Source organism: Musa acuminata, chromosome BXJ3-9, assembly GCF_036884655.1.
Source record: "Musa acuminata AAA Group cultivar baxijiao chromosome BXJ3-9, Cavendish_Baxijiao_AAA, whole genome shotgun sequence".
Lineage (NCBI taxonomy): Eukaryota > Viridiplantae > Streptophyta > Magnoliopsida > Zingiberales > Musaceae > Musa > Musa acuminata.
This window is the reverse complement of record NC_088357.1, coordinates 34,046,260-34,063,994: the sequence shown is the minus strand read 5'-3', so window position 1 is coordinate 34,063,994 and position 17,735 is coordinate 34,046,260. Positions and strand designations below refer to the sequence as shown.

The following is a 17,735-nucleotide window of genomic DNA, read 5'->3' as shown; positions in this document are numbered from 1 at the left end:
TCCATTTATAAACTTCATAATCATCAAATGGATAAGAAGATTATCTTTTTACATGGAGAGCTAGAAGAAGAGATATACATGAATCAATCTAGGATTTATCGTGCTTAGACAAGAAGAAAAAGTGTGCAATATGATCCAATCCCTATACAAACTCGCAAGCATCTAAGTAGTAGCAAAAAAATTTGATTTTGTGCTTTTATTTTTTTGGATTTCAAATCAATGAATCTGATAATTGTCTATATTATAAAAAGATAGAGAATAAATCTATCCTTCTCTCTCTTATCTGTAAGTTGTTGATGATATCATAATTCTCGCTTTAGATTTAGATATAATCTTAGAGATTAAATCATTCTTATCTTATCACTTTGGTATAAAAGATCTTGGTAAAGCTAATATCATCTTAGGAATAAAAATCAAGAAATCTTCTAATTCTATATCATTATCACAACTTATTATATTAAAAAATTAATTAAAAATTTAGATATTATGATTATTTTCATCTATCTCCCCTCTTTATGATCTAAATATTCATCTTGTTAAATAAAAAAAAAGCTCTCAATTTATTGGATCTCTTCTCTATCTATCAAATAAGACTAGATATAATATTTCTTTGTTGTATCCAAACTTACTAGATATACTAGTAACTTAAGTTTGGCTCACTAGAATGCTCTTGGACAAATTTTTAGATACCTTAAGAATACTTTTGATTATGGACTTAACTTTGTATTATATCCTTCAATTCTTAAATGTTATAGTGATATTAATTAGATTTTTTTATTATTTAGATATTAAATCGACATCTAGATATATATTTCTTTTAGTGAAATGTTATATCTTAGCAATTAACTAAACAAACTATTATTATCAAAAGTACTATGAAAGTTGAGCTTGTAGCACCTAACACCGCTTATATCGATGGAGTTTTGTATTTGATTCTACTCTTTCTATGATCTGAAGCCCTACTTCTCATGTTTATATTCATTGTGATGGTAAAACTATAATAGATTTTTATAAAAAAAAAATTATAAATACTAAAATGAGTAGATAAAAATATGTTAGATGGCTAGAATCTCATTATGCTATTTCTATATTTTATGTTAAAATTGATAATAGTCCAATTGGTTGTCTTACTAAAGACCTAAATAGGAGTAAGGTCCTAGTATCGAGGGAAATAAGTGTTTGCCTAAAATGAGCCTTCCGATGATGGTAACCTAGCCTCTACGATGGAAATTCTATAAAGGAGATACAATGTGGCAATAACAATTGATTGGTTAGCTAATAAGTATAATGGTTAGCACTTTAGTATATATAGATATGAAATTTATCTCAAACCACATCGCTATGGTGATTAGTGTTCCTACATATACATATAGGAATAGTATAGGTTTGAAAGAGACCTGAGATAGTATTTTTTTTTTGTGAAATATGACTCTAGATACATCCCTAATAGGGGACTTTTTTATATGAGAGAATATGAGAGAATTTGTAGATGGTCATGGCCCTAGATGAATTCTCAAAATTTTTTATGAATAATCAAGATACTTGTGTATATCTATTAATGCATTACTTGTGAAAACATATTTCATGGGAGTTTAAGTATGGATTAAAGAAACGTAATTTAAGATCTGATTTACTCAGTTTCTTTTATATGGATGTTTATTTCACTAAAAGAGATTAAATTTTTAAAAAGATATCTGATTGATCGCATAGTACATGCACCAATAATATTCAATTTTTAATGAATTTATTTAATATAATTATATATTTAAGTTATTGATTTATTTAAAAAGAATTTAAGTTTTTTTATTAGGGATTGTTGGAACTTGAAAAAAAAAAATCCAAATTCCGCTTCATTGTTCAGTGACTTTAGTCGCACAAAGACACAGTTGAATGACTTCTCCCTGAAGTCTTGTTAAAAAAATTAAGAAACAAGGTTGGTCCAAGCCCATTCATATACATATGGGTTTGATGAGTCTGATTTGGATGCAGGTTTGGGAATGGCACATATTTGATTTATTTTCTTAATACATTGAATAATTATGAAATTATCCATTTATCTGTACTACAATAATTAGTTCCACTCACGTCGCACGGGTGTGCGCCATGCGTGAGCATGTCGTTCACCCACGCCCATGCACCGTGTGGGTGTACGCCATGAGCAAGCATGGTGCACACCCGCACCCATGCATGCCCACCTCACACCCACGGGCTATGCGAGTGTGCGCCGCCACATACAAGAGTGAGTGTGTTGTTGCAGTGCTTGCTATTGTGTTTGTACAGTATCACATGACGCTTATCAGTTGGGATTGACTATAAATAAATCACTTCCCAGCTAACATTGTGAGTTAAAAAAAATAAAATAAAATTTTACTAAAATTGTGAGAAAAAAATAGAGAAAGAAAGGAAGAAAGAAAAAAAAAATCTTCTCAATTTTTTTGTGTAATCGTGCTTATAGGAAAATCATTCCGATTGTCTCGTAGGCGACGCTCAAATGAGAGGAAAGAATATGCTTAGGATAGTACTTACATGCTTTCAGATTTCTCTTCTAAATTTTTAATTTTAATATATATATATATATATATATATATATATAAAACCTATTTTAATATAATTAAAGATTATTTTAGTATTACTGCTCCAACGTATTGTCTTCTTTGCACCAGACGGCGACACACTGCACTGAGCCGCGCAAATGCTGGTTTCGGTGAGATATGGGCTGACCTGCTTCATGACGAGTTCTGCTACCTCACGGAACTCCTCCTCCATTTGACCCCGATCTGTATGCTTCTTCATCTTAGTTGTCGCAAGAACAACAAATTAAAGAGGCCAACCCGAAGTGCTCGTAGGAATTGTGCCATTACGTTCTTGCTTCACTAGTCAAGCATTATTCTCGCTCACAAATTATCAAAAAATACGTTATTGTGTCATGATCTGATGCACAAGGACTTGGCCATGGCGCGATCCTTGTTAGACGAGTCAATTATCCAATATGGCAAGGCCAAGGTCACACTCTTGTTCTTGCTTCCTTCCACTGTTTTACGCAGGAAACAGCAGCTGAACGCTGGTCAACAAAGAAAGAAGGTTTCTACTGCTTTAAACGTGATATATAACAACGTTAAACGACGCGTACACGTCGATCGAAGCCGTCGTGGGTCGTTTAGTTAGGCCGAGAAAATGCGGTTGGACCCTCCTGGTTGACCATTTTATTCTTTCTTTCTTTTACGTTTCTCCTCCCTCGCCCTTCTAATTGCTCCACCCAACATACGCTTTATATGCCTCCCCTCGCCAAAACCTCGGGTGAAAGAGAGTGGACATCGATCGGCCATGGGGAACTGCCAGGCGTCGGAGTCGGCAGCGGCGGTGATCCAGCACCCCGATGGGAGGCTGGAGACGGCCTACTGGCCCCTCTCCGCCAGCCAGGTCATGGCATCAAACCCCGGCCACTACGTCGCCGTCATCACCACCGTCACCCATTCTAGCTCCTCCTCCTCCTCCTCCTCCACCAGCTCCTCCGACCGTCGTAGCAGCAGCCGTGGCAGCAGCGGCGGTGGCGGGAACTCGGTGAGGTACCTTAAACTACTCCGCCCAGAAGACACCCTCCTCGTCGGCCATTTCTACCGCCTCGTCAGCTTCGAAGGTCGGTGACACCTCTCCGCACCCCTTCAATTTCTCGATCTCTACCTGCTTCTTTTCCTCACACATATATATATACTGCAGACGTTCTGAGAGAGTTCGGATCCAAGAGGCGCGTGAGGCTGAGCAAGTTGCTGGCGAAGAAGAAGGGAGAGGTCAGAAAGCAGTGCGGCGAAGCGAATTCTTCGCCTGTGGTAAGGCTAGTTTGGGCATACGGCTCTTTCCTCCGCGTCTTGTCCTCTGTCATCGCCCGCCACCGTTTTTTTGCAGGCACAAGATAAATCATAAACGTAAAGAAATTGGTTTTCACATGTGGAGACGGCCACTGCAATTTAATTGGCCGATTTACCTTAGAAAAAAATCCCTCTTTTATGTCTTTTCCTCTGCACCTGACACCAACGCGGCACACATCTTCCCCTGTCACATTGCATAGAAAAACTCAAATCTTGGTATCTCCAAATGCCAACTTGAGTACGAATACGTATGTATCCTTTGATGTCAGGTGGCGTCCGAAGAGGGGGAGGCGCAGGAGGAGGTGGTGCGTACCTCTGGAAGTGATAGCGAAAACAGCAACAGGGTGTCGAGGCATGGACACTGGAGACCAACCTTGCAAACCATCGCAGAGGCCGGAAGTTTCAAGTACTAGACTTGGTTCGTCCAGTTTTAGACTGGCAACCATGACTCACGCTCGACCTCGAGTAATAAGTCATCGTTGGCCTGACATCGATCGCCATTTGTAACTGAGCAGCGAAGATCTGGATTCGTTGTTTGTAGTCATTTGGTTCTAAAAGATACAGTCAACACGAAGATTTGCGGTTCGCCAAAATAGCTTATGTTAAGCTGCACTAAGATAGTATTAACAAGTTTTTTTTTTCTTCTTTTATTCTTCTTTTTACATACACAATTTAATTTGGGAATCCTGAGGTTGATAAATTGGATATGGTTTCTTTTAAGCCCTTCTTTTTCTTTTTTTCTTTTAAGCACTTTTTTTTTTAAAGTCCAGAAACTGTAAAGTTGTTAGAAATCCTTATATATATATATATATATATATATATATATATATATATATATATATATATATATATATATATATATATATATATATATATATATATATAATCACTTTTTCTTTACTTACCAATATCAAACTATCCGTATCTTTTTTTGAGACTATGTCAAATCCAATATATATGACCCAACTCCTTCGTTCTTTAATAATATGAGATTATCCTTTTTAATATCTCTCTTTTCATATCACATAAATAAATATTTATAATAATTATTGCAAACAATGCCAATGAATTTTGATAAACCCCTCTTCTTCGAGCCCTTGTTATTTCCAAGAATTCATCACCGTTATGGGATTTCATGAACGAGGTTAACTAAAGTGATTGAGTCAAAATCGACTCAGAGCTATTCTATTACCTTCCTCGTGGCGTGCAAAGCTCAATTCAACTGTTTAGGGTTCGGTTTAATCCAATAAGCGTAATAATCGATGCTCAAAATTTGGTCCCCTATTCAAGTTGAGGTTTCGGATCCCTAAATGTTTAGGAACCATGACATGTTTTGATACAACTATGACAAAGATATGCTTTAAAATCCATCTCCAAGCACACACTACAGGATATCTCCAATTACGATGGATAGATAGATATGAATAATCTTGAAAATTGTTCTTCTTCCTCACCAAATGAAGTAACACTAACCAATAAATGAATAATCTTAATAACAAGAGCCTTATGTCTTTTCGTACTGTGAAATAACTACTCTCGGTCTTTGCTGCTAATATCTACTTGTAATTTCCCAGCTTTGTTATCGAATTCACGATCTGGGCCGTAGGATCGTGCGATCTTACGGTCTAGATCAAGCCTAGCGCGTCTTACGAAACGTAAATCTAATGGACGCGGGATGAGTCGCGAGTTGAATTCGTATTGTCTGTCGATTCGGTTTCCTTTAAAAGAGGGGAACAGAACCAAGTAGCGGAGGCGGCGCGTGCTGGGGAAGCCAAGGGATCAGCGACGACCATGCCCTAGCTTTTTCGCTGCCGCTGCCGCTGCCAACATCGCTGGCCAAGCCACCTCCTCTCGGCCGTTGCCGCAAGCCGCTACCTCCCGCGGCCGCTGTCGTAGGCCAAACCGCCTCCTGTCGCTGGTACCGTTCTTTTCTCGTTCTCTTCTTCTCCCCTCTCTTTCGTCTCTCTTTCCGTCTCCTCCCGTCTCCTTCTCTCTTTCCTTTCTTCTCCTCGCCTCTCCTTCCCTCTCGTCTCTTCTCCTCCCATTGTCTACAATCCAATCATACGATCCTTGGTAGAAAAGCGAGTTAGATGTCCGTTTCTCAATGATAAATTGGATTACTTGGCCGGTTCCAGTCCAACTCAGGCAATCCCTTTGAGTACTGTACACGTAAATGCCGTAGTCTATGTTTGCAATTATTTATTGAAGTTAAATTTTCATGTTTAGCAATTTAAGGATTCTGCTTAATATGTTTTGATATCTTAAAAATATCATATCTTTTCGTTGTACTTTCTATGTGTTTATAGTTCTATCCCTATAGTCTGACTATAATTGCTTAATTTGGTTTCAGAATACCGATGAATGCCAACTTGATAATTATTAACTACGATAATTTTCTTTTCTTTTTGTTTTGTTACTCTAGATTGACCTAAATTCTCAAATTCATAATGGGAGCAGCTCCTAAGCCATCTAAACGTGTTGATATTGAGAGTCAACATACTGCAGAAAACGAGAATGATTCTGAAAGTGGGATGCAATTTGTTTCCAAGAGAAAGAGAAAAGATTTTGCTGATGAGGACGATAGTGTATCAGAGGGAGAAAGCCTTCAAGAAAGTGAAATGGTAATCTTGGTTCTAATAATTAAAGGAATGATTTTCGTTTCCTATTTGTTCTAGCTTGATTTTTAAGAATATTTTGAATTATGGCCTAGGAGGAGGATGAGGATGAAATTGAAGGAAGCGATGCTGAGCAAAATGGGAGGCAAATAGATGCAGAGATGGATGAACTTGAGCAACAATACCAAAATCTTCGCAGTGAGGAGCAGTAAGTATAACTTGATTGCTATGTGGGTTATTTAGATAAGTGAGTGGATAGTTTTGCATTACATGCCCATTTAAAGCTTTTTCTTTAGAAAACTTTATCAGCGATTTTGATGGAAAAAGTATTTGCAATGCTTGCTTTGTAAACTAGGCACATTAATCTGTTTTCTACCTTGGATACTGTAAATTGATTATACATGTTCATCAAACTCAATGGATTGTGCCAAATTTTTTGGTATGGTTAGAAATGTTTATTTAAACTGAAGGTTGCTATGCTGCTGCCAAAAATTACAGATTGACAGCAATGATCATGCTTTGTAGATGGGACATATGATGATATTGTTGTAAACAAGTACCAAAATAAGATTGAAATGAATAATATGGTCTAGATGTAGATGCTGATATGTTTACTTAAAAGTTCGATGATAAAACACAAAATATTTCAAGCTGGAGAATAAGGTAGATTCTAGCTTCAGTAAGGGGGAATGAGCAGGATAGAAGTGCTTTTGGGCATGTTTTATTGTCTATTTACTAAGGAAGCAGTTTGATGCATATACTATGGAACCACACACTTTGATGCTTCATGTATTTGTCATTCAATCATGTATAACGAACTTAGATAATTAATCACCGTGATTTTGTTGAAAATTATATTTTAATACTACCTTTTTTTCTTTAATCTTAGTCCTCAAAATTTGTAGTAATTGATAAGTTAGAAAAAAATTAGGAAGAACCGAGTCCCACAATTAGGAAGATCCTTTCTTTACTCATTATGTCTGGATTTTTTTAGATTGTTTGGATGCCTGAAGATGTTTATCTTTTGTGTTAAATGAAAGGACTAAATGACTTTGCACAGTGATTGTAATACTTTGCTAGAGAAATGCTAGTTTGTAATGTAAAATATAGGTTTCTAACACTGCACAGGTATATGTGATATGCTGATGAGACCGAGTCAGCAAATTCATTTGAGCATTAGTATTACAATGTTATATGCTAAGATTAGAATATAGTGTGTGAAAATCATTTTGAACAATGAAAACATGAGTTTGTTTCAGATTTTCAATGAATTGTAAGAGTGACATGACAATGGTGATATTCGAGTTGAAATGTATTAAGGAGGCCTCTTGGATGTGCTAGGAATGTAAGGCTGCTTAGTTACATAAATGAAACTAGTATGAATGCCCATGTCCTGAAATTGCCTTCTGATTTGGGAATGAGTTCCATGTTTATTGTTGAATAGCCACCATGATTGACCACTTCTAGTTTACTTATTTCTTCTATTTTCCAAAGAAAAAAAGACAATAGAACATATTTGGATGATTGCATTGTCTTGATCAAAAGGATGTTAGTGAGCTACTTGGGCAGAGTTATAACATCCCCATCTTGGAGTTTATATGAGCACCACATTGACATTCATTTGCTGAGCTTGAATTTCTCCAAGCCATATATAGTTAAGAAGATGATTTTTGGACACCCTTGAGTACAATCATCTCTTAACAGGTGATTGTTGCAAAAAAGAACCAATTTCTTTCTATTACATTAAACTGTGTATAACATGCTCTTAGACAAACTCACACCTGATACCTATCAACCACAACAATTTGGTAACCACCAAGATGTGTCAATGGAAACTTTTGATAGGTAACTTAGTCATAATTCTAACTTGACTATTTTTTGAGTAGTAGAAGTTATTGTTATGTTGGTTTTACCTTTCTCTTGGATTAGACATCAACTTAATTTTTAGTTGTAAATTGCTTGTAATACGCATGTAGTGATAGATCATGGTGAATAGTGGATGGAAGATGTTATGATGCAGAAAGTGAACCATTTATTTAAAATCACAATTTATAATATGAAAAGATGTCAAATAATTTTTTTTTTCAAACATCTGTTATTTAATTGGAGTTGTCTAAATTTTCATGAAAACTATGCATTATCAAGATATCACAATATAATATGGTCATTGAGACTCCATAATATTTTGAAGTATCAAAATATGAAAGCATAGCATAATCTTTCACAATCTACTACAACATCAATAGTGAACTGTGATGTATAATAATGGAATTAATACATTGTCTAGACAAAAACAAAAGAGTGATATATGAGAATCAAATAGTGATGCTCTCATTTGTCCTATTATCCAATAAGATAGTTGTTGATTGGCCTTTTTATAGGTTTCCTCTTAGTTTTTGACAATTAGTCCTATTATTATACATGTCCAGTTATTTTGAAATCTGATAAGTTTGCCAGCAAGGTGATTTTCTCTTTTAAACATGGAAATTTATAATCACTGAAGTAATGCCAGTTTATAAGGCGGAAGTTAGTTTTTTTCTGACTTCTTGTTTTCTCTGTGTCGCTAATATTGTAGTTCTTAGAATTTCTTATAGGTGTCTCCTTAGTTTACAATTTTATTTGATACCCATTTTGTTTTTCTTTGATATTTTTGTTTGTCTACAAGTATATTTTATTCTTTGTCCAATCTTCTTATTTGGATGATACAATATATCTCGTCTCAACCAAACAATGGTGCTGATCTGCTTTGTTTCTATATAATTGTTCTCTCTCTCTCATCATAATGTAGGAATCTTTTGAATAATTTGAAGCATCAAAAAGATGAAAATGCTGTAAAGGGTCGAGCAGTAAAGAACCAGAAGGTACTAATTGACTACTGGAATGTATCTCCTTCGGTCCTGCTTCACAGTATCATGTTTGTCTGAACATGGAAAGGAATACCTTTTTTTATTCAATTTATTCTATTGGACTATGCTCTACTTAATAAAAGATTTTTAAATACATTAGATTTGTTTCTTAATATTGATTTTAGATCATTCTTATAATCATCTGGAAGTTAAATATGACTTTGCAACCAATGCAGTTGTTTTAGCTATTTTCTTTATGATTATTTGTAAGAGTCTAAAGAACTCATAATTGTTTTCTTAGAATCAGTAGAGCTCATAAGTGCTATATAAGTTTCACTGGTTCTCAGATTATTGGTGGAAAGATCATCTTGTTTGGTTTTCTCATGATTTATTACATATTTCAATTGACATTTTTTGAATCAACATTTCTGTCGATTTTGTGATAAATTTGATAAGTTAATTCTCTCCATGATTTTCATCTGAAGGTGCTTTGGGACAAGACTTTGGAGTTGAGATTCTTACTACAAAAGACATTCTCAGCCGCAAACAAACTTCCACAGGTATGCCACCTTAAAGGAACATATTTGATAATTGATAATTGATAATTGGTCAGTTGACATTCAAATATATGTAATGAGCTACAAATTTATAATATGCTTGTAATTACAATGTGATGCACCCATCAGGAACCTGTAAGGTCCTTATTTTGCAATTCAGATGAAGATGTTGATCAAGCATACACAGACCTTATAGATTCTTCTAAGCGGACATTAGGTAGTATATTGGAGTTGCAGGAGGTATAGTGGTGCTTTTCATGAAAGTTTTTTTATTATATTTTGTTGTGACTTTTGTACCTTGTATTTCATTCTTTATTTGTTGTCTATTGTATTTTCAGGCTTTACTTGAGAAGAACCCTTATATTCTTCAGGGTTTAACTGGTATGGTTTGTAATACAATGTAGATAGATACTTATGCTTCTTGTTGGATCTTGTCATGTAACACACCCTTCATTAAGATTGCATCAATAGCAACTTTTCCACTTCTTCACAATTTTTTTTTGAGTAAAGTCATATAGAAATTGGAAACATTATCTTCTGCATAGAAAATGTTGTAATGCATATCTGAACTGCTGATTATGTCTTTATGACATTTATCAGTGATTTTTCTTTAATTAGTCACATATTACTTGCTTTAGCTGTACTGTGGTAGCTGCATATGGGCCATTCACGGGAAGTTGAGGACTTATGTGGTAGCATAACTAAAAATTAAAGGTGAATGAGAGCTATGCCAGGTACATATATACCATGGCCTGAAAACATTAATCTGCTCTTTATCTAGAAGGTATTGAACATGGTATTGATAGCAGAATTAGGTAAAATCTGCCATTCCTGTAAATGTCTAGCAGTAAAACAATAAGTGTTCAAGACAACCTTAGCTGACATGGGCCTATTTGGAGGCCTCAGTGAATTTCAAAGCCTGACGATCTCCATCATTCCTATGGACTATGTGCTAGTAGTTCAAGAGTAGACAATCTCTCAGAGTCCTTTAATTGCCTTTTCAACTTAAACTCATGGTTTGAATTCTGGGTTCTTTTGTGCCAATCACAATATTCAAGACCACCTATTGCAATTAATTTATGAAATCTACGTATTACATTTTACCATTGCTGTGTTGAGAAGATTTGATGCCTTTCATAGGTCCTTTATATTTTGGACTAAAACCACAATTATAGAAAACATTAGTTATCTATTTCATCATGGTATCCTTGTAATCTATGGTTGTCTGACAAACTGTAGCTTGAACTCTCGTCTTCTATTCCCATTTATGACATTTCATTTTTGTAGTTAGTCTTTGAATATTTTATCCTTTTTCTGCATTTCCATTCACATGTGTGCTCCTGTCTTTGTTTGCATGCTTCTCATGACTAGTAGTTTGAAATTTTCAGAATTGTTACACCATTACTTGATGTTGATATGCTTTAATTAATGAAGGAAACAACAAAGAGTCTTCTAAGAGTGAGGATTCCTTTGGCAAGGTGAAGGAAGATAATGATGACGAGTGGCTGCAAATAATTGATATGCATTCTAGGTATGTTGTTAAAATGTCATTTAACAGGACATATTTTACAATTGACCTAGTCTTGCTCTTAAGTAGCAAAAAAATTACTTGCTAGATTCAGTGTAATTTTCTGCAGATAATTTTTTAGCTTAGATGAAAGACTTTTGGATTTAGGTGTGGTTTGGGAAAGAAATTTGAAATATTAGTGATGAGTACTCAGATGATATTAGTGAGTATTCAGATTGGTGTAGAAGTTTTTATAGTTTGGTTGTGTCGAGTCATTAAGTATACAATATAAAATGACTTTTAACTTTTGCTAATTTGAATGTGACATGTTTAACAAAGAAGTGCTTGGTTTGGGACCTTGTGTATATATATTAAAATGTTTATCCTTGGAATGAGCTGGAAACCATCAAGGCTTCAATCAAGGATTGTCGATTCAGGTACCGGACCTGTTTCAATGATTCGGTTGGATCGGTATATGCCAATCAGTGCTAGTGTACCATGTGTTGGTACATCGGTATATACCGGTGTTTTGGGAAGGTATTAAAAGACGGAGAACAGGAAGGGGCGGTGGACGGATAGGAAGGGGGAGGATAACCAAGGAGGCTAAGGGGCAACGGATTTAAAATGTTAGAATATAATCCTTGTATAATAGAATGGATAACTAAGGAGGCGAACTTAAAGGCAACCATATTAATATGAGGTACACTCTGATAACCACTTAGATTAATATAGTGGCAAGTATGGTTCTCGAAGAAACAAAATATAAGATTGTTGCATTAAGGGAGACTTGGTGGCTTGTAGTAAAGTTCGAAAAGAAATTACTACAATGGGGCACAACAACAAATTGTAATGCCCACAACTATTTAGGGTTGATTATATTATGAGAAGCAATATCTTTATTTAAATTAGAAGCATTTAGATCTATATTTATAGTTATTTGTAAGGTCTTAGGTTTCAACATCTCATACCACTAATACTAATTGCCTCACCTCTTCAAATCATGACCTTCTTAGCTCATGTTCATATTATCTTAAATAATTTTTTGTTATTTTATTTTTTAATGAAGGTACACCCAAGTCTTTTACAGGAATGTAAATATTTTTTTAATTTTTTATAGTATCTCCACACATTCATCTTAATATTCTCATATTGTCGATAACTTGTATATGTATTTTCTCTTAATTGTCCAACATTCAAATTCCTAAACATTATTGAACTAACAATTATCTCGTAAGATTTTTCTTTTAATCTAAAGGTGTTCAGTGATCATACAAAATTCATGACGCTCCTCTTCACTTTAATCATCGAGTTTTTACTTTACAAGAAACATCTTTATCAATATCTTCATCTTGTTAAATAATGGATTCATCCAACTTAAATATATCCTCATTTCTACTCACAGTGTTAAAACCTTTAATTTTCAAGTATTATTTCTATAATTTAAATTAAGAAATAATTTTATTTATATTCTTATCAACTAAAATAATATCTATATGTAACTAATAAGTTTGTTTATTACCGAATGCATATGGATAAGGATTGTCTCCATAGTTAAAGTTTATAATTAATTCCACTTAGACTCTCATCAAGTAAGACCAGTGATTTAAATAGGCGCTCGGGCGAGGTGAGGCCCACCTCGCCCGAGCGCCTCGTTTGTGGACCAAGTGGCACGCTTCAATGAGCTCGCCCGAGCGCCTCGTTTGTGTGGACCAGGTGGCAAGCTTCAATGAGACGTCGCCTGGGCGCTTGCCTGAACCGAGGCACCGGGTGCTTCGGGCGAGCGCTTGGTTCAAATAAGTGAATCGAATTGAACTTTTAAGTCTAGTTTGGTTTAATAACGTAGTTTCTTACCCTCAAAAGCCACTCTTCATGCTTGCACGATCCCGAGCCAACCCTAGCAGTGCTTTTGCCTCCATCGTCGATGCTTTCTTCCGTTGCCTCCGCCACAAACACGGCGAACTGAGCCTTCATTTGTCGTCGACGAACGAGTTCGACGACCTAGCAAGAGCTCGTAGCTTTCTTCCATTGTCGCTCCGTGTGCAGTTCCTTCCACTATCGAGGGAGAGGGCCGCAGGTTCCTTCACCACCGATGGACGCCCTTTGGAGCTTCCGTTGCTATCGCTGCCACTGCTACTGTTTGCAGCTTCTGTCGTTGTTGCTGCTGCTGTCTGCTGCTTTCGCCGCTACCATTGCTGTTGTCCGCAGCTTCCGTCATTGTTGCTTCTGTTGTTTGTAGCTTCCACCGCTACTGTTGCTGCCGTTCGCAGTGCTGCTGCAGCTGTCTTACTGTTGCTGTTGCCAGCTTCTCACTGTTGTTGTTGCCACTTTCCGTTGGTTTCTACTGTCAGTGACTCTTTAATCCCTCTCTGTTATTGTTAACATTCTTTTCTCCCTTTGTTAACAATAAGTAATATACTGTTAATAGTATATTTTTATTTTAATATCATATTTTTATTTCAATAGTTATATATTTAAATTATGTTATATATTTTTTATATTTTAATATTTCAGAGCGTCTTGCTTTGCTTGGGCGAGTGCTTAGCTCTTTGGGTGTTTTGGGACCTTAATGTCTTTTGGCACCTAGCGCTTTTTAAATCATCGAGTAAGATAATATAACCAACAAATAACATACACAAATGAGATATTTAATGATGCTCAAGTCATGGGGCAATTAAGCTAATAAGTTGTAGTATGAAATTTTGAAAGTGGGTATAGTGAAGATTGAGATATAAGACGATTATTTTAAAAAAATTGTTTGGCTTTATGCATGATCGACCATTATGCTATTTCTGTATTAAGACAACGGAAATATAAATAAGAAAGAGGAAAGACTTGCATATGGTTCATGTTCACTTACCACAAGTTCATTAGAGTTCATGAGATATAATATGACTGACCTTATAAAAGATATGTATGGAGTTGTTACTGTGTTAGAGTAATTGGTATGTCCAATGAGTTTCCTTTCATTAGCATGAATGACCAACTTTAAGTTCGTATCTTTCTATTATTAGTAAAGGGTGGATTTTACTAAGCACAATTAAGATTGATTTCATAGTGCATCTAATAATATTTTTTTCACTGATAAAAATCTAGTTAGGATTCATTATAAATCTATGTAATGGTGACAGAAATTTTAGAAAAGGAAGTTTCCAATTAAGAAGGATTAGTATTTAGTATCGAGCAGGTTAAGTGTTGCTTTGGCAATATCTGAGACAAATCTAAATTACAGTTAGTGTAATAGTGCAAATAATATTTTTTTTCACTGATAAAAATCTAGTTAGGATTCATTATAAATCTATGTTATGGTGACAGAAATTTTAGAAAAGAAAGTTTCCAATTAAGTAGGATTGGTATTTAGTATCGAGTAGGTTAAGTGTTGCTTTGGCAATATCTGAGACAAATCTAAATTACAGTTAGTGTAATGGTGCAAATAATCCCAAGAGGTGAAGGTCTTTGTTATTTTGGCCTTCTTTGGTTGAACATAAGAAAATGATTAATGAATTGTTCATTTAGTTGAATCATAATGATTGAAGTGGAGAAGAGCATTAGAGGCATTTAGTGATTGTATTGTGTGCCATAAATCAAAAGAAATTTTTTGAGATAGTTAGATTATCTGAATCTTGCATAATGTTTGGTATTCAAGGAAAGAATATAAAAAGCTAACTTTGGAGACATTAAAATGTTGAAGTGAAATGTGGGGTTTAACATAAAAGATGCATGCGAAATATTTATATTGGTGAACAGTTGGGGATATTTTTGGTCAAGGATGAAATGTGGTAAAATCATTTAAGATGGTACAGGCATGTTCAAAAAGGACCTATAAATATATATCAACAAAGTGTAAGAAGTCAATTAGACTTGGTAGCAGGAGGAGAGGACACAGATAGAGAGAGGAAGCTATAAGAGAACTTCATTAGTGGTAGTTGAAAGATTTGGTGGCTCTTAGTATGATTACTATTTCCCTTGTCAGCTACCAGTAGTGGGAAAAGATCAATATATTGGATTATGGACCCACATAGTGCGATCTTATGGTAGAACATTCATTGATTAGATTCCGAACAACGTCCCTGATTTGCAAGTCTAGACTGGCAGCTGTATATGGATTATTTAAGATAACTGTTTGTTCTGGATACCCAGAAATGACAAATGGATTTCAACAAATTATGGGGTTTAAGAAGTTGCACTCTTTTCTCAGTTTTACGGAACCATTGTCTGGTTAGTGCTGGAAAACTGTTGTTATTGAGTCTTATCTAGTCGGATACTTGTTTTCTTAATTTTAGGATGTTCCTAATTTTTGTGTGTGGGAAGTATCTTTAGCATTTGGTTTTGCTGATGTAAATGTTTTGTGATCTTGTGAATGCCACAGTTTATAGTGTGATGTGTGTTTTAGAAACAAATTATTGCATTTAAGTCCAATAGAATATATTTTCTGTCTAATTATCATAGTTACAGTATCATGCTTCCGTTGTTCATAACTTTGTGTTAATTTGACCTTGCATTTGTATAAAGTTTACTGAATTCACTATTATTTTTGTTTCAGAATAGCACCATTTAGAAATGGCTCAATAGACAAATGGCATCGAAAGACACAAGTCACAAGTGGTGCTGCTGCATTTAGAGGCAAATTGCAGGCATTTAATCAGGTGATGTTGAGACACTAGGAACGTTTTTGACTTTCTTTAAAGAACATTTTCTTTGAATTTAAGTTCACTTTTTCTCTTTCCTCACTATGTTCTTTTGCCATCTGTGACTGCAGAACATTAGTGAACAAGTAGCTGGTTACATGAGAGATCCAAGCAGAATGATTAGGAGGATGCAATTAAGTAGATCTTCTGTTGGCATATTTGGAAAAGTAAGTTTCTACATCTAACAAAGTGGGCTGGGACAAGTCTGTATATTCAATATGGGAAATTATAAAAATGGTTCTAATCTGGATGCTCTGTTATTCAGGTACCTGAGGTGTCTGAATCTGAGACAATAAAGGAAGAGGTTTTAAACTTATCCTATCTATGTCAATGCATTCGTTTTGTTGTTCAGACTTAGATGACATCTTGATTTGTTGATTTCCTTGTTCATTGAATCTGTCGGGTATGTTACCAGTAACAGAAAAGAACTGTTCTAGGATTGATGCACCTAAAATGGAACATAAATAAACAAAGTTAATTGACTTCAGTAGGCCCTTGATTCGCTTAGGTTTTTATGCTGGAAAATTGCAATCTGTAATTTTCAAGATTTACTGTTCATGATATCTTTTGTTTCAGATATTTAGCAATTTATTTAAACTACAAATAGGATTTGCTTTGCCAAAATTCTTGAATGTTTGCGGAATCCACACCTCATCATGCTAATGTGTTAAATTATTTACTTAGGGCAACGTTCAAGATGGAAGCATGGATGGCGATCCAGAACTACTTGATGACTCTGAATTCTATTCACAACTTCTGAAAGAATTTTTGGAGTCTAATCTTACATCATCTGGTTAGTAGTTCTGTATTTAATATGTCAACTGATACCTATTTATAGACCATTCTCTTCACCTGTGAAATGTATATTCTTTGTATTTAGATTTAGACCTTTGGAAAGCATTTTTATGCTAGGATAGTATTGACTCTTTTTTGTCACACCCTTCTTTTTCCCAAATCATTTCCAGAGACGGCTTTTTATGCTATGAGAAAGTTACAGCCTAAGAAACGAAAGGTCGTTGACCGTCGTGCTTCTAAGAGTCGGAAAATAAGGTAACTAGTAATCTTGGTTTTCTTAGATATCTTTCTTGTTAGTTTCTGCTGATGATTTCTATTTCAGGTATCATGTACATGAAAAGATTGTCAATTTCATGGCTCCGGTGCCAATGCTTCTTCCGTCCATGGCCCCAAAGTTATTTGACAATTTGTTTGGCATGACAAATCAGCAATCAACCTCTGCTGTGTAATCCGGGATGACTCCAATTCCAAAGTTTGTCGATTGTAACGCAAAATTTTTTATATTCCATGTTTGTGTTAATTTACGACAGCTTTTTGTTATTAGAAACCTGTAACTCTTGTACAAATCAATTGGTATACCTGATCTTAATGAGCAAGACGTAGTAGTATTTTCCTTCACAACTACCAGGAAAGAATTTACTGTCCACTTTATGAATTGATTTCTAACCCTATATTTAAAATTAATATAACTTAAAAATAATTCATAAAAATGCATTCTAAACTTCATACAAACATATAGAAAGAATTTTTAGGCTCGAAATCCATGGAATGAGGGGCTAAACCAAAAAAGGTCAAATTTAATATAATTTTAACTTTTCATGCTGTGTAATTAGTGAAAAATACAATCATAAGCTTCAAAAGAAC

General features: G+C 35.0%; 2 protein-coding genes across 2 annotated transcripts; both read left to right on the top strand.

The window, feature by feature from the left end:
* The first annotated feature begins 3,256 nt into the window (after positions 1-3,256).
* Positions 3,257-4,459, top strand: LOC103998389 (uncharacterized). The gene is made up of 3 exons (XM_065165981.1): positions 3,257-3,637; positions 3,718-3,827; positions 4,136-4,459. Exons 1-3 carry the CDS (start codon positions 3,325-3,327, stop codon positions 4,277-4,279), a joined length of 567 nt encoding a protein of 188 aa, XP_065022053.1. The 5' UTR covers positions 3,257-3,324; the 3' UTR covers positions 4,280-4,459.
* A 1,183-nt stretch (positions 4,460-5,642) lies between these two features.
* Positions 5,643-17,492, top strand: LOC103998383 (uncharacterized). The gene is made up of 14 exons (XM_009419846.3): positions 5,643-5,784; positions 6,289-6,487; positions 6,577-6,689; positions 9,270-9,342; positions 9,813-9,887; positions 10,014-10,124; positions 10,223-10,265; positions 11,319-11,415; positions 15,932-16,034; positions 16,148-16,243; positions 16,342-16,380; positions 16,761-16,869; positions 17,042-17,126; positions 17,194-17,492. The coding sequence occupies exons 2-14, from the start codon at positions 6,314-6,316 to the stop codon at positions 17,318-17,320; spliced, it is 1,245 nt and encodes a 414-aa protein (XP_009418121.2). The 5' UTR covers positions 5,643-5,784; positions 6,289-6,313; the 3' UTR covers positions 17,321-17,492.
* Positions 17,493-17,735: the final 243 nt, after the last annotated feature.

What these genes read in the sequence shown, in the direction of transcription:
- LOC103998389 (XM_065165981.1), top strand. Translation starts at nt 3,325, where the DNA reads ATGGGGAACTGCCAGGCGTCGGAGTCGGCAGCGGCGGTGATCCAGCAC. An exon ending in CCGCCTCGTCAGCTTCGAAG is followed by an intron (nt 3,638 to 3,717) that starts GTCGGTGACACC and finishes TATATACTGCAG; the next exon opens with ACGTTCTGAGAGAGTTCGGA. An exon ending in AAGCGAATTCTTCGCCTGTG is followed by an intron (nt 3,828 to 4,135) that starts GTAAGGCTAGTT and finishes CTTTGATGTCAG; the next exon opens with GTGGCGTCCGAAGAGGGGGA.
- LOC103998383 (XM_009419846.3), top strand. Translation starts at nt 6,314, where the DNA reads ATGGGAGCAGCTCCTAAGCCATCTAAACGTGTTGATATTGAGAGTCAA. An exon ending in GCCTTCAAGAAAGTGAAATG is followed by an intron (nt 6,488 to 6,576) that starts GTAATCTTGGTT and finishes ATTATGGCCTAG; the next exon opens with GAGGAGGATGAGGATGAAAT. An exon ending in AATCTTCGCAGTGAGGAGCA is followed by an intron (nt 6,690 to 9,269) that starts GTAAGTATAACT and finishes ATCATAATGTAG; the next exon opens with GAATCTTTTGAATAATTTGA.